Below are 26792 nucleotides of genomic sequence, written 5' to 3'. Positions count from 1 at the left end.
ATCCTTCTGCAACCTTCAAAAGATCCATGTGCACTTGGCAGCTGGATGTGTTAAGTCTTAGCTGTCAAGAAAATGTAAATGAAATGCATTAAAATATATGAAAATGGTGAAATGTTAACACTAAACTCACACGGGCGGACCTCTGTTGCACCTCAAACCTTCAGGAGTTATTCAAGCACAACAATTGGTTAGAAAAACACTAAATCTGTCTCCAAACACAAATCCTGAAGCACTTTTTCTGAAGGTGGAGACATTTTCACACTCAGGTGCACGGTGGCCTCAGGGTTCATTCCCAGTGGTCCTCTTCTTCACTACAATTCAAAGGGAAACTGTACTTTGTTGTTCTTTGCAGGTAAAGTTGGCAGTTTGTAGCTTATTTATCAGTCAGTAAGTAAGAAAACAAAGCAGTTCTGAAGCTTGTGTAGCTTGTTGTAAGTTGGTCCTATTCACTGACACATGGAATAGAAACCTTGAGGAGTATTAGAGAGAGGATACTGCCATCTACAGGGCATGCAGCTCAAGTGAAGAGACATTTAAAGTATGTTATGGGCCAATCATCTAAAATGATATTCCTTTGACTGACTCTGACACCTCCAGCCAAAACAAACCCACAAGCGTAGAATTGAGATTCGCAAATGCCTTTGTCGATTCACAAATTTAAAACAAACAATCACAAATGCCTGCTCCAAAGTTGTAAATATTAGGAATGCTTTTACTTTATTTGAAAATGTATAATTAATTAGACGTTTATGTTTACAGATTACAGATTTACTCATGGATTGTCGATCATTCACAAAAATAGTATTGACAAAAAACCTTTTGCAGTTCATGCATAAGACCAGCAGACGTCAGTGCAGGATTAGTCACAGATTCAGCATCTTTATAGTGACGCAATGAAGTCTCAATGAAGAGCAAAGTGTTCATTTTAGTGTGACTAGTCTTTACATATTTTCTTTTGATGTACTGTATACTTTCACAAAATATTTTTTACTTTTTTTCCCAGTTCAAACTTTATCTTCTTCCTTTTCTAATAATAATAATAATCAAAATAATAAATGTTATTCGCTGAATTCAAACATTTCAGACTGCAATGGGGCAAATTAAATCAGACAATTGAATATAAAACAAAAATAATAATACAATAATAAATAAATGAAACAGGGAGCTAGCATTAATAACCTTAATTATTGTCACAATAACCCACACCATTAACTGTACTATTTATCAATTCATACAACAGACAACAATGTTATTACCAATTAAAACGACCATATTCCCGACAGCCTTGTGTCTTCATTGATACGTATCACCACAGAAGAAGAAGCCACAGAAAGCTGCATTACGGTCAATTGAACCTGCCATTCATTGGCTGAGCATCTGGCGCGCGTCTCCGCCTCTCTCATCATTCCGATCGCTCGCTCCCGCTTGCGGATGCGCGCTGTCCCCGCTCCGTATCTTCCTCCGTCGCGGAAAAACACGGAAGATTAACCACAACCCCCAACAATGGGAGGATTTAACGCGTAAGCAGCCGCTGCTCCGTTGCACTTCAAGTCAAACCGTACGCGTTTGGGGTTTATTTCCCCCCACCGTGAAAATGGCGACGGGTGCAGGCTGGCAGCCTCCGTGCAACACCAAATACAACATTACCCCGTCTCCAGCGTCCGGCATGTTCTACGACGGGAGTTTGACGCTGGAATACACCCAGGACCTGCACCTGAAGATGAGCAAGAAGATCGCGCAGCTGACCAAGGTCTGTAGGTGTGATGTGCACGATGCGGGACGTGGTGCCCAAAAGTCACGCAGAGCAGCCTGGGATGCGGGATGGAGTAGTACGGCGGAGGCTCGTGCATGAGATGTAATTTGTAAACATGCAGATGGGGAAGAATGTGGTGCTATTTCATGCCTTTTACATGTTTGGTGCAGGTCCGCAGGTGTGATGGTGATGTTTATTGTATTTTGGAGCAGGTTTGAGGATATTTCACTGCATCCCTGCAGGGTTCATAGGTCACCGTTAAAATAAGGTTTGTTTTTCTAATAGGTGTTATAATGCATAGTTTAGAGTAAGTGGATGTGATGCATGCCAAGAAAGAGTTTTCCTGTGATTACTTACTACAGTGTGCAGGCTGCTAGTATTCTGTACTCTGCTTTTACTCTGCCTGCAGAAAACAGACTGTATTTCATGAGGAATTACACTGATACAGCTGAGAGTTTTCCCCAGATGTTTTGCCGTAATTGTACCCTCTACCCCGCCACTGTTTAACCCGTGCATGCTTCCTGCCATCACGGGGCGTCCATTGCTGCTCAAGGGGCCGGGGAAGTTATGTAATCTTGGAGGGATGCAGAGGTCTGGCTGCTTCTTTGTACTCCACCTGAAGCCAGTGTAGGAAACAGGGACGACCGTGTCGCGCTGTAGTGGAAGATTTAAGGTGGCAGATACAGTTTACAGCATCTACGGGCTTTTTGACCTGGTGGATAAAATGTAGATAAAACAGATTATGTGACAGCGCTTCTATAGGGGGAGACAAAAGCAGAGAGGTCAGAAGATTTTACATAACAGGCACGGTGATACGATCACAGAATCAGACACTGTGTAGCTGAGCGAATACACACAACAGATAGATTGAAATTGTGGCTATCCAGGAGGATTGTCAGGCCGCGGTTTATTAAAATAGTTTGTAGTGGTGGAGAGATTGACCGCAAACGACAGATTTAACACACGGAGAATGTCTTTTTGACACGACTAGGTTCAGCACTCTTCTGTGTTTCCATTGATTTCCTGCTCCTCAAACCAGAGAAATGCAGCTTAGATACCTGACAACCTGTCCAGGGTATTTGGGGCCTACTATCAATCTTTTACTGCACAGACTAACTCGTCAAACTCAATTGAAACTCAACCGATAAGGCAAATAATTGTTGGTATGATCGGACGTAGCTGATAGGTGCAGCCTGGCTGAAGAAGAAGAGAATATAGTTAAAAATGAAGAGCACTTCTCTGCGTGGTGTTTCCAGAGTGTTTGCTTTTTAAAAATTGAAGGTGTTATGGCAGATTAATGTGTTTTTTGCTTGTGTGGGGGTATCTGCTGACTAGTGTTGCTCTTCTGTGGAAACATTTTCAGATGCTGCTCGTGTGTTTCATGTGTTCTACGTTGGGGTTGGTAATTCCTGCATAAACTACATCCTTGTTCTCTTTCAGTATGCTGCCGATGGCTCTAACTCCATGTTTGCAGTGACGTGTGTGTGACTGCAGGTGCTGCATTGTTTCCTCCAATAATCGTCATGCAGCAGCGCTTTGAGCTCTTGCAGGCAGAAAGTAGGACAAAGTTGTAGAACACACGAGCGTCGTCCTTGCTTTGGACATTTTCAAAGGACGCATCCCACATTACCTTGCGATGGTGATGGATTAAACTCAAATGAATGAGCTAAGTTTCAGTTTCAGCTTCACAACGAAGAAGAGGTTTAACCCAAACTACCGACGGAGCGCCTGGCTGTCTGATATCCACACTGAGCTTTTATTTCTCTCCCCCGCCTGTAAGCAACAAAGAGACCTGATGAGGAGAATAAACCCGCGGTCCAGGATCAGGACTGTTATTATCACAGCTCTGATTGAGACTCTGTAGCTGCAAAGAACACGAAACAACACATCCTGGATTTTGCCTTTCATACCATTACATCATGTCTGATGATGGCCCGAAACATATATCATATAATATTGAAACTCCTGATGTCAGAGTCAGAGAGTTGAACCCAGATTCCTGTTGTGTGTATTTGGGAGTGAGTCCTTGGAGCATCGGAGCATCGCAACAGCGACAGGAGGAAACAGATGCAAAGTGCCTTCACGCCACGACTGGGTGGACGATGTAAATGCGCGTTGCCACCTCACGGAGTGTCTGATGAAGGGAAACCGTGGACTAAAAGCCACAAATGTCCGGGGATCCCGTTAAGACTACAGTACCTCTGAGAATAGGACTTTCATTAATCCTTTAATTACTGAATATGATGGTAATCCTCTGGAAGCGAGGAGAACAGGGTTTTTGGTCGCTGCAGTTGTTCTACTTTCGACATCAGTAACCTTTTTATTCTGAAGTTCAATCAATAGTGAAAGCGTCCGTCCTGGGTGCTCCATAGTCTCCATCACTCCTCACTCATCCTCTATCTTTGGCATCTCGATGAGTTTTAAAGCTGACCATTTCAACGTCAACGTTTCGACGTCTTCCAGGTTGTCACTGTTGTTAGGCTGGATAAGCTTCTGAAGAACCACAGGACATTCAAACGTCCCATTAAATCCCGGGATTAAACTCAGACTCAGCTGAGCTCGAGGGCTTTCAAGTCCATCGATCGTATAATAAATATATAATATAATCAATCATGCTTATATCATCATGCAATCATCCCCAAAATCATGCTTATGTAATTTACCTGTCCAAGGATACTTTTTTCAATCAAGAAATTTATTTTCATCTCTGGTCATTTGCTGAATTTCTTTTGCAACAGAATCACTTAAAGACACTGAGAAAAAAAACAACAATTGCATTTATTTATGGAAAGCGAGCTTTAGACACAAATAGTAAATGTGAAGTTCCTTTACTCCTGGGAGAGAGAGAGAGACAGAGGGAGATACGGAACAACAAGGGGGAGAGATGAAAGGATGAAAGCAATAGGGAGAAGAGAGAGAGAGAGATGAAAGTCATTTAAATAATCATGTATAATTGAGGGAACGCTTCCGTGGCTGACTTACTGCTGAGAATCAGAAGGCCAACATCTCAATTCTTCCACTGAGTGGAGGTAAATAACAACTGTCAGGAGGCAGACATGCAACAAATCAATCACGTGGACACACTTTCATGACAGCATCTTCAAATGACATTATAATACCAATATTAATACATTTTATTTATAGAGGGGGGGCTTCAAGGCCTCAGGATGCTACTAAGTGCTTGCCGTCTAAGCAGCTGGCACCTTTATTTCCGACAGCAGATTTAGAGCGGCAGTGAGTTTTCCTAAGCAGACAATCACTCCCACTTGTTCAGGTGTGCGGAGGAGTTTAATCCTCTCGTTCTGTCACAACCGAGGAACGTCTCGGAGGAGACACTCTGAAGTGCTTCCCTCTTTAGTTTCCGTTGGACGACATGTCGCGCAAACTCGCTCCCGTGAAGAATACTGGAAATACTAGAAAGTACTAATTACATGTGTCATCATGCCTTATGGAGGATAATTACCATGCACGTGTCCATTACACACAGTACGTAACTTCTCACCTCATCTTTAAGCGGAACATAATGTGGAGCTTCTAGTTCTGCAGGGCTGTAAATCAGCTGACCGTGACTGAATAGTAGCCGCTTGCAGGGGGGGGGGCTTCAATTTACTGAAGCTTAAGCTGCTGCATATCCTTTACCTGCAGCACATATTACCTCCTTATATCCCTGAGGGAGAGCATGACTGACAAGATGTTATTCACTTAGGCTCGTTTTGTGGAGAGCGCAGCGGCTGGCAGCCTCTCTGGTGACCGTATCCGAGAAGCATTTGAGATTCTAGTTCGTTTCTGTGTTTGTTGCGTGCACACTTATCTCCTTTGCACCAACTTTGTTATCTGAGCTCCCGTCCTCTTTGGTGTGACTTGTGACTGTCTTAAATCAGTGTGCGAAACCTATTTCTCTCCTCTCCTGATGTTATTGGTATGGATTTTGTTGCACTCTGAATGCAGAGCTGAGCTATCGATCTGATATTGAAACAGGTAATAAGAGCTCTATATCACGTCCTCATTCTCATGTCTAATTCCCTTCCTGTCTGCAGGTCATTTATGCGCTCAACACCAAGAACGACGAGCACGAGGAGGAAATTGAGTCCCTGAAAGATGCCCACGAGGACGAGGTAGGAGCACAACGGAGCACCGAACGCCTTCGATTACACAGACACCCTCCCGCTCCAGGAATAACAGATATGTGTTTAAATGTGATCGCATTAGTTTCAATGGAAGAATTTGGTGAAGTGACGTTCTCCTGAAGTGAGGATTCGTCCTCGCCTGTTCAGTGTTTTGGTGACTGGCAGCGCGCTGCGGTGGGAGGAGAGGAGGAAAGTGGCAATCCTGTCACACTGCAATTTTTGGGTGTCCGACCATATTTAAGCTGTCTGCAGGGAGCAGGTCAACGCTATGGGGCGTCCCACATAGACGTCTCCAAAATCGCACAAAAACAGCTCATTCATTCACGTGTTTCTGTTTCACCTTCATTTTGAATTGTTCATCTTAATTGCACAGAGAGAAGACAGTGTCTTCTTAATTAAGATAGAGTAAACATTGATTAGTGCCTCCTAGCTTTATTTATTTCCGTGTTTGTTTTGATATCACATCATATTGAATTCTTGTATTAAATTGTTTCTGCAGCTTTCGGTATGTTGACAGTTGTTTGTTTGTTGTTCTCCTGCTGCTCAGGTCCAACACATTGTGACCGAAACCAGAGACAAGATCATGCAGTACAAGAGTAAGATGGTGGACGAGGCGGACCTGAGGCGGCGGCTGGCCAGTCTGGAAGAATCTGTCGAACTCCACGAACACATGAAGAGACAGGTCGCTCACTGCTGCCGGGCAACACGTTCGGTTGTGCTGACTTTGGTTGCATGAATTAGCAGTTGTGTACTGTGTCGTGCCGTGTGAAGTCATGTAACGCGGCTGTTCTGTTGCTGTCAGGCTTTAGCAGAGTTTGAGATGTACAGACAGAGAATGGAGGATTCACAGCTCTGCACCGAGGCCCAGCACACACAGAGAGTGGTTTCTATGAGCAGAGAGGTAAGGCGTTACACACACACACACACACACACACACACACACACACACACACACATACAAGACTGGAGCACCAGCATCTCAGACCAAAACGAACGGGCGCGCCATCCACACGTCCCCCCCTTTCGCGTTCTCAGTAAGGTGTTACTTACTTACTTACTTATCGCGGCCTCTGAACACAGATAAACAAAGTTTTTGTGAACAATGCCAAGTGACGAGGTAAGTACAAGCAAGAGGATGTACATCTGGGCTATTATTTCATTGATTGGGATATCCATTTTAGTAAAATTAGTCCCATAGTCAGCTTGGTAAGAAGCTATTTCTTCGATCTGTCGAGTGACTTTAAATCCACGTAAAGTAATTACTGTCCTGCTAACGCTAGCGTTACCTCAAACATCCAGTAAAATATGCTTTAGGCAGCTAAAGGTTGATGGTTTCAATTGAACGCGAGCAATCGGCATCATTCTCTGCTCAGGACGCCGTTTCTCCACGATGTCTTGACATAACAAGTAGTTGTCTGCTGCTATATTAATATTCAGAATCTCACATTTAGCTCCTTTAAGTGAGACGAAGCACAAACGTGCAAGCATGCCACCTATTTCCACCAGTTTTATGACTAATACACGCCATAATACGTGCAGTTCCACCAATATATACCACTTTTTTTTATTTAAAAGAATAAAACGTTCATAGATATTTTGACATAATTCTCAAAATCCGGCTTATAGCTAATATTAATGGCCAAAAGCTTGACCGTGGGGGTGTTGCAAGATCCCATCTCCTCCGTTAAGCATCAGCATCTTTTGGTTGTACAATAAGCATAAAGCAGGAATTATATAAAGTTACAACAAAACAAAATATCAATCCTACATGACTACATATCTCATGCCTCATATCATATCATCTACGCCTGCTTTTGTAGAGTCTGAAGGCAGTGGGCATAAATGAACTCCTGCGGTGTGTTTCGATGTGATGAGCCGGTGGCTGAATGATCTCAGTTCATCATCAGTTCATCTATGTTGGGATAGGTGTACGTTAGCGTTGGTGTTGCCACTGCCTTCACACTGTCCACCCCCAGCTTGACCAAAGAGATGCCCTCTTTACCAACCTGAACGCGTCTGCCGCCATCACACCCCATCATCCCATCATCCCATTTTTGTATATTTTTTTCCACCTCATGTCTGTCAGATCTTTTCGCTGTAACCGCAAACCCGCCGTTTCAACGCGTCGGAGGAGCTGCGAGCATTTGTTTTGGCACCGAGGGGAAATAACAAATACGTTTACTGACAGCATAAGGTAATAGAATTAAATATTCTGCACTTTTCCAATTATTACAGAGGGATTTTTCAAGGGATGCTGTGAGCACTTAGCTTGGCACAGGTTGAGACCGAGTTGGCAGCAACACACACACACGATTCAAACGGAATAGTTTATGTTTCGTGGTTTCAATAGGTGGAGGAGATGCGTCGGGATTTTGAGGAGAAGCTGCGGGCGTTCAGCCAGACTCAGGCCCAGTTTGAGGCGGATAAACGGCGAGCGCTGGAGGAGCTGAGGGCCACCCACCGCCACGAGGTGGAGGAACTCCTCAACAACCAGCAGAACCAGAGCGCCACCTCCACCGAAGACCAGGAGAAACTGGCCGAGCTCCATAGACAAGAGGTGGGCTAAGAGCGAGAGAGGAAGGAGGATAGATGTGTTCTGGGAGGATTGAAGCATGTTCTCTTTTGTGGAGAGTTTACACAGCAAGTTACTTGATGGAGTAATTGCTGTTTTGGAGGCTTATTAAGTGTTTTTGGCTTTAGAAATTGAAAAAATTGGTGCAGTTGGTTTATGAATATAATATAAACCTGATGTGGTTATAATCTGGCCACGGGCCGTTGTTGCATGTCATCCCCTTGTTTTATTCCCATTTTTCCTTTCCTCTCAACTGTTAAATATCCAATATAACAGATTTACTAAATATTTCTCGTTTAAAAATAACAGATATGGTAAATGTGCTCAATATATATTGTGCGGTTCTCATTCCAAAGCTTCCTAAATGTGCAGCGGCGGCATCTGAGTCGACATCCTCATTTATCCGTCTCTCTGCGCAGGTGGAGGCACTGATGGAGAGGGTGGAGGAGATAACGAGGGATAAGGTCCGTCTGGTGGAGGAGTACGAGGCCAAGCTGGGCAAAGCTCAGGAGTATTACGAGAGGGAGCTGGAGGCCATGAGGAGAACACACCAGCTCACCACGGAGAACCTGCTGGCCTGGAAAAGGACCGAGGTAAAACAACAACATATCGGTAAACAAATGACACACAAACTAATAAAAGGTGGCATTAATACAGCAGAAGCAAGTTTAATGGCATTTTTTTTGGGTCAGAGGGGGCAGCAAAGGTGGCAAAGGCCAAGTCCAATCTTTTTCTCTCCCTGAAGCTCCGTCTGCTGCTTGTTGCAGGATTTGTGTTCATGTCTCAGGGTGAATCGATGTCATTCTCTGCTCCTGTGAAGGTGGAGCTTCGTAAGGAGTTCCAGGCTCAGGAGGCAGCGCTGCAGCGCTCGCTGTCCAAGCTGAGGAGTGAGCTCCAGAAAGCGCACGAGGAGGCCAGGGAGAACCGAGACAAGACCAACAGACTGCAGACGTCGCTGGCCAACGCAGAGGGAACCATCAAGGTGTGTGTGTGCGTCGATGGACTCACTGCATTGTTCTTCATGAAAATAGCGCTAAGACATGCTTTTGCTGCTCATACAAACTTCTTGTATTTACAGTAGTCTGCGGGTTGGGAAGTGGGCTAAATTGGATGAAAACAGTTGCAGAAAACAAAGACCAAAGTGAAAGCCTCTGGGCGAAGACGCTTTTCAAGAATCTCGTGTGGTGTGCTCTGATGGTCCTGCAGGCAAATGTGCAGAGTCTTGAATAGCTTTCAAGCTTTATGTGACTCTCAGGCTGCAGTGGGAGAGATATTACGAAACTGCTGAATGTTGGATTGCTGTGGTTATAGTTGTGGGAACATCTGTGCGTTTCTGTGTGTGCGCTGCAGAACCTGCACAAGCAGCTGGAAGAGGCCATCCAGGACGGAGAGATCTGGGTGATGCAGCTGAAGGACACCGAGTATGAACTAGACGGCAGCAGGGAACGAGTTCAACAGCAGGCTACTGAAATCCTCCATAAAGCCAGTAAGATGTTCCTCTGGCGTTACAGTGTGCACAGATGTTTTGCCGACATTTTAGGTAAACTGAGAAACCAAGCAATTGTTTCGCAACAATAAGGGCCAGACAACTAGTTATTCTTTATTATTAGACTCTGTCTCTCATTTTTGTCTTGCACCTGATCATATCTCACACGGATCACTCTAGAAATCCACATTCTCTATAAAAAATAACTCATTCACACATGGGATATGGTGCATATGCATCGTTTATACACGTGGCCCCACGTCGGATTATAAAGCTCAACATGTTCTCCTTCCAAAACACTTTAAATTGGCTGTTCACAGGTCAGATTGGCTCCTTGCAGGCCACCCAGATGTCCCATGAGGCGACCATCAGGAGCCTGGACCAGGAGCAGAGCCGGCTGAAGGACAAGCTCAGCCGGCTGGACGAGGAGAGGGAGGCTCTGCTCAACCAGAGCCAGGCCTCCAACGAACAGCACAAACAACAAGTGCTGAAACTCGAGCAGGTGCTATGAATCCTCCCTTAGTCCCAGTCCAGCCCGAGGAGGAAGACGGGTCGTTAAATCATTTCAACGTTTCTCATCCTCCTTTGCTTCCCCCTCAGTCTCTGCGTGAGGAGCACCAGGGTTATGAGAAGGAGCTGTGCAGGCTGAGAGCGCACTACGAGGAGGAGATGCATCGCTTCAAGGAGGCGCAGGTCAGAGCGCTGGAGGAGTTGGAGGGGAAACACCAGGCCATGAGGGAGGAGGCCCAGCAGGAGAAGGAGGACGAGACGTCGGTCCTCATGACGGTTCGTCAAAACAGTTTCAGAGCTTGTTTGTCTTAACTATTTATTGATCGTTTTCCCTTTTACGAAAGCAGACATGTCGGTTGAGCTTATACTAGACCCCACGGTGGTAAAACACTGAAAAGGCCACCGTTTTTATAGAAAAACAGCAATTACATCCAACTCCTGAGTGTTGCTCTCAGGGTTTCGTATCTCTCCTTTCAGTGCAGCACCATGAGTGATTACATTTCCTCCTCAGTGCAATTGGCCTCAGTCTATTAAGAAATATGTATCCCTGAGAAATGAGCCGCTCGCTCAGCTGGCTGCACACATTTAATTAGGTTAACATTAAGACTAAGACGTGAAAACAACATCGCTCTCTCCCCGTGTTTCCCTCTGCGGCTTTCATCCTGTCATGTCTTCTCCCTTCTTTCACTCCTCATTCGCTCTCCTCTCTACGCTCTCCAATACGAATGACCTCCTTTGCGAAGAAACACAGATCAAATGACACAGTTTGAATTAATTCAACCCTGATTTATTTTACCGCAACAGCGTTACATTACCAACAACAGATGCTTGTAAGCGGCTTGGGGAGGAGTGTGCTGTTTCTTACTCGTCTCTGTATTCTCCCGTGGGCTTACTCGCCCTGCGGTGATGTGTTTCATGTGCGGATCAAGTGTGCTGTTGTGACGGAAGCTACTGGCTAGTCCTACAATATGTCCACACCCTGTGATTTATATTAGCAGAGGAGCAGAGTAATCATGGGGACAAAGCGATCTTCTCAACACAAATCGCTCTTTTTTTGGTTTTCCATCAGCAGAAGTTGTGGATAGTTTTTTTTTTTTTTTTGGTACCACCTTGGTCGAGGTTCCAAGCGAGCTGAGCCGATAGGCGGAGTCAAAACCCTACAGACCACCGATTGGTCAGAGAGAATTGGGACAAATGAAAAGCCAAGCTAGTGTCAGATTCCGAATCAGAACCGTTTATTTGCCACGGTATGTTTTCTATGTGTTCGTAATGAAGACATACGAGGCCCAGTTGCATTCTGGACTAATAATCTGTCATTTCTCTGAGAGCCCTCTCCCCGTAAATACATAAATAAACTCATAAGAACCAGTTGAGTCAGTTTCGATTTCCCCACGTGGGCCCATGAGGTCGGGCTGACGATGCAGGATGATATCACCAGAACCGTCCAGTCGCACGCTGACAGGAGAGCGGGTTGTCGTTTTCTGATTGGTCAGCAGTATTTTTATTTCCCCCCCCCCCCCCCCCCACTTGGAATGGTAGAAGAGGAGGAGCGCTCGTTTTTTCTCCCGCTTGCAGCCCTTTACAGCACATTACACCCGGTTTATTCACGCTCGCATGGCTCCACCTGCATTCAGCGGCCATTAAGAATCCCATTCATACCGGAGCGTGTTGACGTCCAGTGGAAGTGAATTGGCTTAGAGGCACGAAGGCAGCATGATACATCACTAGCACAGAGTAGCTCCCTGCATTGTGTCTCAAAAAGACTATCCCTTCAACATCACAGCATATTTTCCGCCTCTGATATGATTACACAGTTTTAAATAATTTTGAGCTCAATGTTCTCCCCCTGTCTCTTCCGATATCTCTCCTCTTTCACAACATTTCTTTTTTTTTTTGTCCCCTTTGAGCTTAGACTTCCAATGCTGTTTGAAGCCGACTGCTAATTGTTTGATTTTCATTGACATTAAATCCTGCCTCCAAGCTAAGCCAGAGTGGTGTGTGAGCATGCAGGGGGGGGGGGGGGGTTTATAGATCTCCCTGAAATTAAGGAGCGACAGTGATGAAAAAGGAAATATTATGTAAGCCGGAGCGATGCTGCGCCTCGTCATCTTTAAATTAATGTCTGTTTTCATACAAAAGAATAATTAGAGAGGATGCAGGAAGACGGAGAGGAAAGAGAAGACGAAAAGTGTCGTTTTTAAAACGGCGAATTTGATCTTCATCATTTGATCTTCATCTTTTTTTAACTTTAACGTCTGTCAGCAAGATATTAACGAGTTTCTAAAACCGAGGCAATACAATGGCTAATTCTACAAATTGCTTGTTCTGTATTAATTCATAATTCACCACAATCTACTTAAAGCAATTTGAGACGGCAGCAGAATCGAGGCTTTGCGGTCATATCTCTCTAATCTCCCTGCTGCCGATCGTTCTTCTGTGGATGTATATTCATTAATTAAATCATCTGATTGGTTTGTTACCAGACGGAGGTAACTATGGCGCGGTAAACGGTCTTGTCTTTAGCCGTTAGTCTGGACTCTGCGGGTCGCTGGCCGTTCATTTCTACAAACAGATATGCAAATGAGGGCAGAATCGGGAGGTTCTGGTGTCATTTTGTAATATTGCTGAGTAGGGCAAAAGAGCAGCACCAGGTTACCACTATGGCTGCTATAAACAGTTACTTTCACGATCGCTTAATCCACTTAGTCTGATTAATTGTTTCATGTATAAAACATCAGAATTCCTAGAACTGAAGGTGACGTCATCACGTTAGTTAAAACCACCCAAACGGTATTCTCTCTAGTATCCCACGGGGGACAGGCCGACACTCTATTTCTAATATAATATGAATTAAATATATACATTTGTATGTGAGGATATTGATTGCAAACTCTCTGTGTGTACAGTGACGCATATTTAGCCCATCTACTAGCATTGATCTACGGCTGCATGATAATCAGAGTTCAGATTAGTTGTGCATTCGCTAAATTAGCATTTCTCCAGCGTATAAAGGGAAACATTTGATACAACTGAAATTATTAGCGCTTGAACTCAATTTCACCATCTGTCTCTGAGGATGTTATGGTGCTGTTTATCCAGCAGCACAGTGTGATTTCTAAAGAACTGCTACGACACCCTGAAAATAAAACACATCCACTCAGCGGATGAATGAAGAGCCGAGGCGAGAAGAAGTAGAAGAGGGAGCGTTTCATAAGAGACGTTCAGCGAGGCCCAGAGAGGATTTGGTCTTGTGGTTTGAAGGATTATAGAAAGCGTTTGGTTGGTTGGTTGGATGAGATGGCCTTTTAAGTTTGAAATGAAAACTCCTTCATTCAGTCGCCGTGCTTCACACTGAACAACTGCCTCAACTCCGTATTACGGCACCAATGGGATTTAAAGTGGCTTCTTAACTCCCGTCCTTTTTTAGAGATTATACTTTCAGAGGGAACACTGCAGGAATGAAAGGAAAGAGCGGCAAGGCCTTCATAGTAACCATTGGTTAGTTTCCTCTTCTTCTCATCCATCTTTTCCTCCTCTTTCTTTTTCCACCTTTCTCTTCCTTCTTCTCTCCAGAAAATGAGTCAGGAGTTCGAGATCAAGCGTCTGTCATTGGAGGAGCAGCGAGACCGCCTCCAGCAGCAACTCGACAACTTGAAAGAGGAGCTCTCGGCCAAGCTCAATATGGCCAATCAGGAGGTGCGGAAGAGTAAAAGAATATTTTGGATCTTTTGAAGTGCGGTTGAATGAGGTACCGCTCCACAGTCGGTGTATTTAGAATATCTCCATCGCTTTACTTTGCCGGCAGAACGAAGTTGCTGGTCTACCGGGACTTTGGTGATTTAAAGAGTTAGTTTAGATTCATCTAAGACACACGATAACACAACCTAATGAACCGATAGAGGTGTCAGAAAGGGCTGCACGTTGAAATTGGTTTTGCTGTACCTCATACTTCAAAACATCCAAACTATCCCTTTAAGTCAACTCTTCTTTGAGTCCTAAAACGTAACCAATCTTCTGATGATGATGATGATGATGCGTTAACCTCTCTGTTGATCTCTTCAGGTGTCCCACCTCCAGGAGCTGGTGAGGGAAGGCGAGCAGAACATGGGTTCAGCTCAGACGCAGATCAGCTGTCTGAGGGAAACGCAGGAGAAACTCAAGATTGAACTTGACGCTACTAGAGCTCGCGTCCGAGAGACCAGCAACCTGCTCACTGACCTACAGGTGAGGGAAGTACAGAGGGGTGCCTGAATACAGCTCCATAGATCCCTGGTACGTTTTCTGGAAATAACTATGTCATTTATCTTTAATTATAGGGGGAAGTATGAATGTTCTTCTACCCCAAGGAAAGATTCCTCCATTATTTATTAATTATTGGAAACTCTATTCTCCATATAAGTTAAACTGTAAGATTGCCTGTAGACAAATTTCACTTTTTTGCAAGTTCAGCTGAAATACTATCAAGGTTAGCGCTAATAATTCTCTGGAATTTATTCATTGGAAGCGTAACAATTGAGCTTGACTTTACTTATAATGAGTAGTGAATACAATTCAATCTTAAGTCAGTAACAGTGACAGTAAGTCTATCAAATATGTCAGCCGGCCAGCCAAGAACAAACCTAAATTCATGGCGTTTGCTGACGGGTTCAGCAGGAAATTAAAGTGTAACTAGATGCTCCGAAGTTTCGAGGAGGGAGGGAGCGAGAAAGAAAGAAAGAAAGAAGATGGAGAGATGGGAGAGAGGAAGAACATTTTTAAACGCAGGAAATGGGATTGAACTGAGACATAAGTGCAGCACTGAAGGCCAGCTGTGAGATAATGATGATGAGGCTATTTTGAGTTGAGTGGTCCTGTGTTTGAAAAGAGAGACGAGAGAGACGGGAAGATTGTGCGTGTGAGTGTTAGAGAGTGACCGGTTGTTGTTTATTCACATTATTAATTGAACGTAACAAAGTCAACAAACATGCACAAAGATGAAGTTAGAATATTTAGTAAAAAAAGTTCACAGCTGGTGGAAATTCACACATGAAATCAGTGAATACAAAATGGCCAATAAAAGAGACAGAGGAGGACAGAGAGACTGAACGAGGAGCGATAATTAGAGCCCGGCTTCTATAAAAGGAGAGGATTTGGACGGTTAAAAAATAGGAGCACCGGATTGTATCTGGTGTTCACACGGAGCCAGCTGAGCCCAGCTTCCCGGCGAATGTAGACCAGCTATTGTTCAGCGGGAACCCTCGAGTAGCTTATTGCTTTTATAAAACGACAGAAAGAAAAGTACCCAAAAAGTTCAGCTGAACTTTTGTCAATTCATCGTAAGAAATAGAAACAATAATCCAAGAGTGAGTGTTTAAAAAGTGTTTATTTAATAAAATAGAGGAGCATTATCACAGAGAACATATTTCGCTTCATTGAAATGGAAAATGTCTTCTTGAACATCATTTCTGGGATCCTAAACACTTTTACCTCGAAGCCGGACGGAGCTTTTCGGTCTTTTAATGAAGTCTTTAGCAGATAAACCCCGCAGCCCTCTTCAGCAGCAGGAAACGGCCGACCCGGTGAAGTTAGTTTCTGCCTGGGAACCAGCACATTATAAATGCCCTGTAGTGGTGGCATTATAAATAGATGTGGAGGTGGGCTTTGTGAGTCATCCGACGCTCAGCTGCTCAAATGCTGCATCGGGTCAGCGACAGCAATTTGAGGAGATTTGCTTACTTTCAGGAGCTTCGCGTTGTTATTGTTGATGACTCGGCACTCTGTCACCGAGTGTCAAACTCTTTATTGGACCAGGGATTATAATTATTTAAGTACATACAGTTTAAAAGTGTCTAAAAAATAGTATAAAATTAATTTGACGTGAAATACAAATGACGAAAGTTTATCCTGAGACAATGACACTTTTATTTATTATCTTAAGAAAAGATAGAAGCTATAAAACTTGCCTAAAACTATATTAGAAAACCTGACTATTTGTGGGGCAATAGAATAATAAAAAGCGTGTTTCGGGACGAATTTTATCTGTTGACTATCCGAAAAGTAGTCCCTTACAGGGGGAAGGAAGGCATGCAGGACAACATATTAAAAAGAGTATTTTAATAAAATGTGTGCGCCTGTTTGTGTTTGCAGGAGGAGATCGAGACCCAGAGACAGCAGCATGACGCCAGAGTGATGTCCATCAGAACAGAAGAGAAACAGAAGATGGACAAGATGGCGGATGACTTGGACCAGAAATGGAGAGATGCACTGCGGTAAAAACACAAAACAACAGTCCTCATACGTGTTACACTCTGTGTCGGCCTGTCAGTCTCACTTTCTCCTGTTTTGCTCGTCCCATTTGTTCTCTCGATCATCTCTGTCATCTCTCGCCCACACACGCGTGTTCTTACCACAACAAGTCGACTCATGGATATTAATAAGAAGAAGAATGGAAGTGAACACAATCGGAAGCGAGGGGATGTTTGCAGATATCCTTCAGCAGGAGAAAAAACGAAGCAGAATAAGCGTGAATCAAATAAATCTCATTACGCCTCCCTCTGCAGGGAGGAGGTGCGTCTGCTGAAAGACGAGCTGGCCGAGGAGTACGAGGCGGACAAGCAGGCGGCGCTGACTCAGATCTCCCAGCAGAAAGAACTGGAGATGATGGCGGCAAGAGAGGGCTGGCAGAGGAAGGTGGAAGACCTGCTGGAACAGGTGAAACACATGTACTCGTACTGCTTAAAGACACAACACAAGGTACGCACCACATGAACCGCCGCGCTGCGACCACCGATTTAGATTGTTCACGCACACCTGGCAAGGTGCAGGTGCGCCGTCTTGTTTCGTGCACATGCATGCAGTTGTTCTTTGTGTGTGTGTTTGCGGTGATAATAACGGTCACACTCTCACAGGCTTTGCATCCCCCGACTGATGCCGTGAACAAACCCCTTCACCTGCTTTACGATTCACATTATTCTCACAACATTGAATCGGCCTGAAAACACGAAAGGATTTAACTTCTCTTCCTGTGCTATTTTTGTCCAGTTTCTCTGTTCATCGCCAAAAGCGATGCAAGAATGAAAAAAGAAACACAGCTTCTGTTTTTTAATTAGTTTCTTTTCCAAAAGCCCAAATCTCTCCTCATACACGTATATGTAAGCTGTACATCCACATGCATAGGCTCTTTAAACACAAGATCATAGTCGAGTTCTCACAGCTGCAGTTGCTGGAGAATCCCTCTAATGGGAGTGAAAGTGGAAATTAGCAGAGGCTGCTCAGGTCAGAATTAAAGCTCTGTAGCAACAGAGAGAATCATTTGAAGCTGGTTTTAAAGCTCAGACGCTTGTCTACTTATCCTCACGCACCCATCCGCCCTGAGCATACTGCCTCTGGGTAATTCAGAGCTCAGCTGAGTCACAACTGAAACCAGAAAGAGGCTCGCCCTGATTCCGCCGGTGGCATCAGATAAACATTTTGTGACAAGCTGCAGCCTCGCTTGGCGACTTTTCAGACGCCCTCGACGCCCCGATACGTAACAGAAGAAGCTCACGGCGAAAGTTAAAGAAACGGTTTGACTCGTCCGTCTGATTAAAGTGTATTATTCATCCTTGGTTTGGAGGCAAAGCCCATGTGGCTCTGTGGTTGATCTTGCCATGGTGTTGGATATCAGATTCTTTTCTTATTTAGATGATAATCCTCTCGTCTACAAAATGTCAGAAAATGGAAATTGAAGATGGGCAGGGAGCAGAAGGCCGGCCCTTTTATATTCAATAGTAATAAAGTGAGGATATTTAAATCTGTTGCATTAGCTTTGGTAACTGTGTAAACGTGAATCACAGCGTTTTAAAGTGATCGTGCAGAATGGCTGAAAATAAACATCAAACAATGTCACAGACCAAATACCTAAGGAGCTTACACACTCTTTGTGTTTGTGTGTGTGTGTGTCTGTGTGTGTTTCCGTCACACGCCACTTCACATGTTCGGCATCGAGCAGCTCTGTGACTCTTCACACATGAGCCCCGATTGAAACTAACAGCTGTCAAAGTGACAACAGAACATTTCTTGTATGATGGATGACTTCTCAAATGTATGAAAATAAAAAAATAATCCATTTTATCAGACGTATATTCGACACAGGAAGGGAGGACACTCTGCACAGGTCACCTCCCTTCCTGTGTCCTCCCTTTTAAATCCATACCCAGCGTTGAACCCCACGCACTTCATCCTCTCATTTTAAAACCATCTTACCTTGCAGGCCCTAATGTAGTACTCCTACAGCCCTAAATCTCTGCCGGGGATTTAGCTGCTGCAGCTTGAGGAAGGAAGAGTGGCATGTGGAGGACCAGATCCATCAGACTGGGCCCCTAATAGTCTCAATATCTCCTCAAAACAAAACTGTTTTTGTGTGATGTGATGTTACTCGGTTCTGTGTGCTGTCGCTTGCTGTCTGACGAGCTGTCGGCGCATTGACATGAGCGGCGAAATCTCCGGCTACAGCTCTCAGTATTTGGCTCGTATCCATGTGTCGATACCCCCCCTAATGCTTCTATGTTTTGGCACATTGACCGGTCCATATATTCTTTTTTTTAATCCGTCTCTCCATTTCTTTACATACTCAGATGACTGTTTTGCTTTTCAGTATGAACACCAGCAACTATATCTGCTTCTCTTTGTGTTTTTGCCTCTTTTCTCTGTCCAGATCTCTCTCTTGAAACAGTCTCTGGAGCTGCAGTTGTCTCAGTCCCAGTCAGCCCTCCAGCAGCTGCAGTCTCAGTTCAACCAGGAGAGGGAGCTGCTGAGCCAACAGCTGAAAGGTAAGCAGGCCTCTCCTCCGAGGGGGGGGGGGGGGGAACTGCAGCTACAAGCCGGCAGCGGCATGCAATCTGACCATGAAGGTTTTCATGAAACACGTCGTCTGTCTCGTTGAACGGCGTGTGTTTGTGAACTCTGTTTGTTTGCAGAGATGCAGAGAGAACATCAGAGGCGAGAGCATCGATTACAGGAGGCTCACTGCTGCGCCCTGAGCACCATGGAGGAGGCCAGGCAGCACCAGATAAGGGTATGATCGGGTACACGTGAAGCACGCGTGCGTGTATGTGTGCATTCTTTGGCCATATTACTCGTGAGTCTGTGAAACTACCAACACAAGACACAAACAGTCTAAACAGTCTAAGTATATGGGGGGAAAGGTGTTCTAGTTTTTCTAATATCATTAGTTTTAATTGAATTATTCTTTTATTCATTAGCTTTATCTACTTTAATTCCTCCCATTCCCTCGTGAAGTGACATTGAAAATGAGCCGTCGTGTTAATAGCTAATGGTTGACTTTATGGTTGAAGCTCAGATATAATCACATTGCACACATTTGGTGTGCAATGAGGTGATGTGTCAGGTACCTTTTTAATGTTAACGATGTCACGGGTCGCATAATGCACCTTAATGGAAATGAGGCAGTTCAGTCGGTGTGATTTCATGACCGCTAAACTAAATAAGGCGTCTTTTTCATATTTCTTTATTAATAATACCTCTCACACCACTGATTATGTGGCACATTAAGGCTGCTTAATGGGTTTAGCATCTATCATTTATTTTGTATGTAGTTTACATAACTTATGAGCATTCTCCTCCAAATGGAACAAATGTTTCACAATTACATTCTTCATACTGATTTTCCTGCAAGTTTCCGATACACAATATTGTTCCAATGCTTTGATGCTTAATTCTGAGTTTTGTTACTACCTTGGTGGAGCTGAACCAAAGTCAGCTATTTACTGTAATGTTTCCTTTATCCAGTGCATCGTGGGACAAATAGTGTCCAGCAGAATGCTCAAAATAGAAGCGGATTAAGTCTGAATACGGACTGTTTTGACTGTAATTACTTGTCATTCATTCATTTTCACTGATGAGATGCAATGATTTCTTTCCTCCTCAAATATTATAATTACAAAAGTCGCCACATGGGGGGAAAAAAGTGCATTTTTGATCGGTTATATCGATGCTTTCCTGCCCTCTGCCAGGCCCTGGAGGAGCGTCTGAAGCAGGAGCAGAGGGAGGAGGTCCATGCTCTGAAGGAGGCCCACAGGAGGACCTTTGACATCCTGAGACAGCAGTCAGACCAGGAGCTGCAGACGCTGCGATTTGAGCTGGAGGACGAGGGGAAAGCCAAGCTGGGTAAATGATTATACACACAAACCAAATTGCTGTAGTTTAAAGAAAACACGGATGACTCTTCTGCCTTCAGCAAAGATGTTTCTACCCGCGGTGATTATGTGTCTACCTGCTGCGTTGATGCTTATTCCCGTAGTGATCGTTAAAGAACTAGAAGGAAGCACAACCAGCCTTGAACAAAGAGGTGATGCAAACCTCTGTTAGTAAGAGACTCATTGACAAACTTTAATGGGATTAAATCAGCAGATTGCATTGCAAGATCCACTATTGTTTTTTTTATCTCTTCTCACAGTGATGTCACAGTTTCTTCCCATGATGCTGAGATGTTGCTTGACGTTTCTCCTCTCTGTCCGGCAGCATCTCTTCGGGCAGAGCTGAACCACCTCCATGCTGCGTCCATAGAGCATCTAAAGCAGCTCCACCATAAAGACAACACTTGCGTCAAACGAGATCTAGAGAGCGCGATGGATCACAGCCACCAGCAGGTAGCTGTCTGTTTTCCTCTTTGTTTTGTTCTTCCAGCACGTGAGCTGGTTGACATCTTCATGGCTCTCTGGATTTCATGTGTTTCTTCTAGGAGCAGGAGCTCCTCGCTCGTCTCTCAGACCTGCAAGCGGAGCTGTGTTCCCGAAGCAATCGCATCACCGATCTGGACCATGAGATCCACTCTCTGAACGAGACCATCGACACTCTGACCAGAGAGCTGGAGATAAAGGGCAAAGAGGTGCTGCGGGTTCGCAGTGAAGCTAACCATCAGATAAGGTACAAAACAGCAGAGCGGTTCCGTAGCCAGACATCGATTTCACAATCATTTACAGACTCACGTAATTCTCCAAATGATATGTTTTGTCGGTCTCTGCTCTAGGGCCCATGAGCAAGACCTTTCAAAGAGACATGAGAGGGATCTGGGGGAGATGAGCATACTCCACCACAGAGAAACACAGATCATGCTGGCTGACTTCAGCAAGGCCCAGGAGGTCCTCAAAGACAAGATCACTGCGCTGCAAATACTGTAAGTCATTGAGTCTGTTGTGTTGCTCCTTTTGGGCTTCCACTGTGTTTCTGTGTCTCTGCTGGTAGAACTCATTGCTTTCTCCTTGTCGTGACGTTATCGAACCTGCTTCTGTACGTCGCGTTTGTGCGTTCAGGCTGCAGGGGACGGAGGACAAGCTCCGAAACAGAGAAAGCCGACCAGAAGACCTGCGTGTTATCGCAGAGCTCAGAGAGATGGTCACCGAGAGAGAAGCTCTGGTGAAGAAGCTGGTGGTGAGTAGACCGGGTGGCGTCCGGGGCGTAAAACTCCTTCTCATCTGCGTGGACGCGGATTTTGACTTGGTGTTTGTTGCATATCAATGAACTCAGTACAAGTACCTTTAAAGTCTTGTAAATATCTTGGGTCGTCTTTTTCACAGGACGACAAGAAGTTCTACCAGCTGGAGTTGGTCAACAGAGAGACGGGCTTCAGCAAGGTCTTCAACTCCAGTGCCAACGTCGGTGTGATCAACCCTCTTATCAAGGTGAGCGATCGCACGCTGAAACACAGACCTACGTGAGGCCGAGTTCTCGATGTATATGACCACTGGTTTGTCACATTTTATTTTTTAACCCTAGTTCATGCATTGTTTTTTTTTTTTTTTAGAAACTTAATCAATCACAATATGACAAAAATTCAAAAAGTACACCGACACAGGGCCTAAGAGCACCAAGGCAGCCCATCCACCTTCTGTATGCAGTTGCCAAATAATATTATTGATCATTATTCGAGGTAATAAAGGTCGCTGTCATGATTATTTATCTACATTGTACATCTATCCTCATATTGAAATTGATCCGCAGCAAAGCCATGCAGTGAGGGACAAGGGCTGTTTAGTTATTGCACCTTACACACTGTAAGAAGAGAGCGTCCTTGTGCTTGATTTTATTTGTTATTGTCAATATATTTCATCCTTACCTTAAATGTCTCCTATTTTTTTGAGCACTATGAGTCACCAAAGCACAAAATCACCCCATTCCACACAGCCTCACATCAGGTTCGTCTTAGAGACTGATCTCTGTGCACGCAGTCTTCATACCTTCTGTTTTATCGCTCAGAAACAATGATGCTTGATTTCAGCCTCATAACAACATCGGTCCTCTCCTTCTGTCCTTTCCTCCTCCTCATGCTGTTGTTGCTCACGACATCCGGTAACGTTCACATCCCATGTGCAGGATTCGAACGTTTCTGACTTCGGCAATTGTGTGTTTCTTGTGATAAGTTGCAGTCTTGCGATTGCCCAATCGTAGCTCTGCCACTGTAACTAGGTCACAGGTCCGGTGTGTCCAGCTTTGGATTTCTCTCCATGTTGAAGCGGTGTGTACGGGGCTTTAGTGAGAGCGAGTTTCTCTTTTCTTTTTAGCCTTTCCCAAAGTGTAAGAACTGGATGCAACTCTGTGTTTATCTGCATCAAAGCTGCAGTCGTTAGCATGTCCAGCTAACTAGCTTACTACCTTCAGTGGTAACCAAGTGTTACTTCAAGGCCAAGGAGCATGTCGTTAGCTTATAATGCGGGGTTACAGGATGCTACTTTACCAGTACTCTAGCCAGTCAGCTCTCTGATTCGTCAGCCTCCTCCCACCATGAGTCATGAAGGAGAGGAAGAGGAGGGACGGGAGGTGGAGGTCCCTCCCCAGACTCAGGAAAGCCCTTCCGCTGTTCAGCCCTCTTCCTCTTTCTCCTCAGCATCCTCTTCCTCCTCCTCTTCCTTCTTCTCCTCATCCTCCACATCATCCCATACCAAGCCTTGCTCTTCCTCATGCTCCTCATCCTCAGGAAGCCCTGGTGCAGCATCAGGGCCTGCAGAGCTTTAGGAGGTGAGAACCAATCTGTCTTGCTGCCACTGCTGACCTCCGTTCACCTTTACTTCACCGGGAGTCAGGGCGGGAATCACGAGATGTTTGATGCCCCGACTGTCTGTGTAGCTCACCTCACTCCTTAGTCACCCTCCCCAGAACGCTGCAGTCTTTCTCCATCAGCTCAGGGTCAACAGAGACATATAATGAAGATATAATCTCATCTTGATCCATAATGCTTTATCATCTCATTTTCCCCTTTTTGTATCATTGAACTATCACACATCGTAGACAGACTCTTCTTTGAAATAGACTCTCATATAAAAAAGAACCAACCCTGAAACTCTGCACTGACGGATCAGTCTCAATGAGACCTCAAACCCTGATGCAGAGAGAGAATGAGTGATTTTAAAGCACTTAGAAGTGCAAGTTGCAAATGTGAAACCACTTAAGAAAACGCTTTGGTTCTCCCAGAAAAAGGGGCCGTATAAGAGGAGATGAAGGAGGCTTGTTTGCTGCATGCGCTGAATATAAAACATAAAAACAACACACAATCTGAATGTTTGTTTAGAAAAGATGATTTCAAAGGGAGGAATACTTTACTAGTTTGTTAGTTTTTTGTGTTATTTTGAATTGAAAGGAGGAAAAGTTGTTCCATATCTTTCCATAAATCTTCAATCTCGGAAGCAGAGCCGAAAGTAATCCGGGTTTATAAAAAGGATGGATGAAAGTCCACTGTTAAAGTGTCCTTGCATGTGGAGGAAGAACTATCTGTGTATTGTGGACATCACACCAGCCTTCAGTTGTTTTTTATATTTATAACAAGCACTCACAGGATCTATTATGCGCTGGTTTTGCCCACAATCACTACACCGATTGATCTGACTCTGCTGTTTTCTGATGCTGCCAGACAAGCTACCATGCTAAAATGTGAATCGTGTCTGTATGTTCAGTTTCTCTCTGTCTCGTCCTTCGCCTCATCCGCCTGTTTCTCCTCCCTCAGCCTTCCTGAGGCCAACGCCACGACGCCATCCGACATGAGAGCGGTGGAGGCGGGAAAAAGCAAAGAACAGGTCGTGAAAGAAGAGGACCTGTACGCCCAGTACTTCACTTTCTGACCGGCAACAACAACAAAAAAGAAAATCTGTCAAAAAGAATCAGGTAATGGGACAGAGAGCTAAAGTTGGACTGCAATCACACTGTCGATTTTGAAAGTAATTTGGGCGACATAACTGCTATTCACAGCGCTCCCATCCATCATGTGCAGCAGTGAGATTCCAGCGTGACTGCAACCTTAGGGCTTCCATACATGGTGAGCGTGACAAGTAGTGCTGCTTGTCGGAGCGTCACCATGAAAGTGTGCATGGTAGCAGAATATAAACGCTTTTATACCACGTGCATTTGTGCAAAACGGGACATTTGTATGAGCTGTAATGTGCCGAGAGATGCATGTAATCTTACAAGTTGAAAGGACTTCATCACCCGTGCATTTTTTAATTTTGGTAACCTTAGACCCAAAAGTTAAACTTAAAAATGTAGAATAGGTTGAAAACAAACTCCAGGTTAGTTAAAGTTATTTGGAAGAGAAAATAAAGTCCAACAGTAAAATTATTACCATTATTATTTGATGAAATTTCCAGTAGAGAGAGCAGTGAATAATAATAGTGAGTAATTGATCTGAATTATCCTTTACGAAATATAATAACAATGATTTCCCCTCTCCTCTCCGGCTTCTTAAGCTCATACAAAGACGTCGCCAACAGTGTTGCAGAGAGTATAAAGTGTGACACAAGTAACTGTATATTAGGAGGAAATGTTTTCAGCTCCATATAAGATAAGTTTTTTGTTTTTCAATACATCAACATGTGTCTTACAAAGCTGTAATCTGACTGGAAGTGTTTTGAAAGTTTAGCCAGGAGGACAGAGTGATTTCTGCCTTGATACTCGCCTTCAGTCGCTCATGTTGTCTCCATGTGTAAATATATACACGCATTCATGTCTTTGAGGAAGAAAAGGACAGACCCAGCTGTTGATTCTGGTTGTTTTTTTTGGACTCTACCGTACGATGAACTACAGTATCCCACAATAACGACACCAGCAAAAAAAAAAAAAAAGAGTAACTTTAGCTTGCTGTCCCAGTGCGTTGACCGTGTACATACAGTTCATGTTTGAAAGTCCTTTTCAAACCTCTGAACTAGCTAAAGGGGCGCTTGATTTGCATTCCCATAAACACGTCAACAGGCCCAGGAGGGGAAACATCAAGAGGAAGTGAATCAAGCGCCCCTGGTGTTTTTTATTATTCCAGTATTTATAATGTAACAAGCTACTGTTTTTCTACGGTCTGTTTGTGATGCCAGTGGACGAGAGACACGCAGAGAGAGAGAGAGTTCTGTCAGCGACATGGAGAACTTTTTTTTAATGCCGAGGAGCTCGTGTCGGTGACTGAAGTCTGTTGCCGTGTGTCTCTGCCTGTGGGGCAGGCCATAGAGCATGTGAAAACAGAACCACCGCCATAACCCTGCTGTCACTCACTTGAAATCCTCACATCTCCGTTTTTTGTTTTTTTTGGTGTACCGTCTTCTTTTTTACTTGACTTGAAAGTTTACATAGTTCTCGTGCTGCGTAATTTTCACTACCTGAAGGTCCGTGAAGTCCATTCGGTAAGGATGTACAGTTTCCAAACTGCATGGTCATCATCAGCCTGAAAGAGGCTGTGTTTATTACTTCTCGAAGAGCGGGACGCGAGGTCTTCCTCTCACGCTGACGCCACCGGGGTGCGTTCAACAACAACAACAACAACAACACAAACGGATCAAGCTTCACGACGGCATCAATCGATGGTCGTCTTCCATATCAGTCAACTGGTTATGGTTCAGGAAGTGTTTGTACTTTCATTGTTTGAGTTCATGAATCACACAATATGTCAGATGCACCTTAATGAAACAATCCAACCACAAAGAATTGAATACATTCTCCAAAAACACTCAAATATATATGTTTATATATATTTATATCTTACCCAGAGCCACATTCTTATCTGACTGCATGTAAGATCATATTCCTCCAAATGAACTGTCAAAGTGAAACAATAAAAACACTTCCTGAAACCGGTTTGAGACATTAACTCAAGCAGACATGTCTGTGTTTGTGTCACATGGGAAAGTTATGACACCTTCATGACATGAACGCAGCATAATGACAATGAAGCTCCAGTTACGCTGAATGTCATCATCGCTGACACGGCATATTCAAGTGGTTGAGATGTAAATATTGACCTGTAATAAATACAGACGACGGTATCCTCTCTGGGAATCGTAGTCCCGACGCTGAACCACGGTTGGTTCATTCCTCCATGCACACTGTGAAGATTAT

General features: G+C 44.3%; 1 protein-coding gene across 2 annotated transcripts; it reads left to right on the top strand.

The window, feature by feature from the left end:
* Nucleotides 1–1380: 1380 nt before the first annotated feature.
* fam184aa (family with sequence similarity 184 member Aa) lies at nucleotides 1381–26478 on the top strand. 2 transcript variants are annotated; one of them, XM_031851990.1, is made up of 23 exons: nucleotides 1381–1750; nucleotides 5791–5868; nucleotides 6428–6562; nucleotides 6683–6781; nucleotides 8231–8437; nucleotides 8872–9045; nucleotides 9273–9434; nucleotides 9803–9938; nucleotides 10259–10440; nucleotides 10539–10724; nucleotides 14022–14144; nucleotides 14511–14672; nucleotides 16575–16696; nucleotides 16988–17180; nucleotides 19123–19237; nucleotides 19385–19482; nucleotides 20441–20594; nucleotides 20949–21076; nucleotides 21169–21353; nucleotides 21457–21603; nucleotides 21740–21857; nucleotides 22004–22108; nucleotides 24424–26478. In XM_031851990.1, exons 1-23 carry the CDS (start codon nucleotides 1595–1597, stop codon nucleotides 24430–24432), a joined length of 3174 nt encoding a protein of 1057 aa, XP_031707850.1. In that variant the 5' UTR covers nucleotides 1381–1594; the 3' UTR covers nucleotides 24433–26478. The 2 variants fall into 2 exon arrangements, with proteins under 2 accessions (XP_031707850.1, XP_031707851.1); XM_031851991.1 differs by having other exon boundaries at nucleotides 1595–1750; nucleotides 16988–17138.
* The last annotated feature ends 314 nt before the right edge of the window (nucleotides 26479–26792 follow it).

The sequence above is a fragment of the Anarrhichthys ocellatus genome, unplaced genomic scaffold, assembly GCF_004355925.1.
Source record: "Anarrhichthys ocellatus isolate YVR2014 unplaced genomic scaffold, GSC_Weel_1.0 scaffold12, whole genome shotgun sequence".
NCBI lineage: Eukaryota > Metazoa > Chordata > Actinopteri > Perciformes > Anarhichadidae > Anarrhichthys > Anarrhichthys ocellatus.
Note: the sequence above shows the minus strand (reverse complement) of the source record. Positions and strands in the feature narration are given on the sequence as shown.

Bases quoted from the DNA above. Each gene is read 5' to 3' on its own strand.
- fam184aa (XM_031851990.1), top strand. From the start codon at position 1,595: ATGGCGACGGGTGCAGGCTGGCAGCCTCCGTGCAACACCAAATACAAC. The intron at 8,438-8,871 runs GTGGGCTAAGAG...CTCTCTGCGCAG, and splicing joins CCGAGCTCCATAGACAAGAG to GTGGAGGCACTGATGGAGAG. The intron at 10,725-14,021 runs GTTCGTCAAAAC...TCTTCTCTCCAG, and splicing joins AGACGTCGGTCCTCATGACG to AAAATGAGTCAGGAGTTCGA.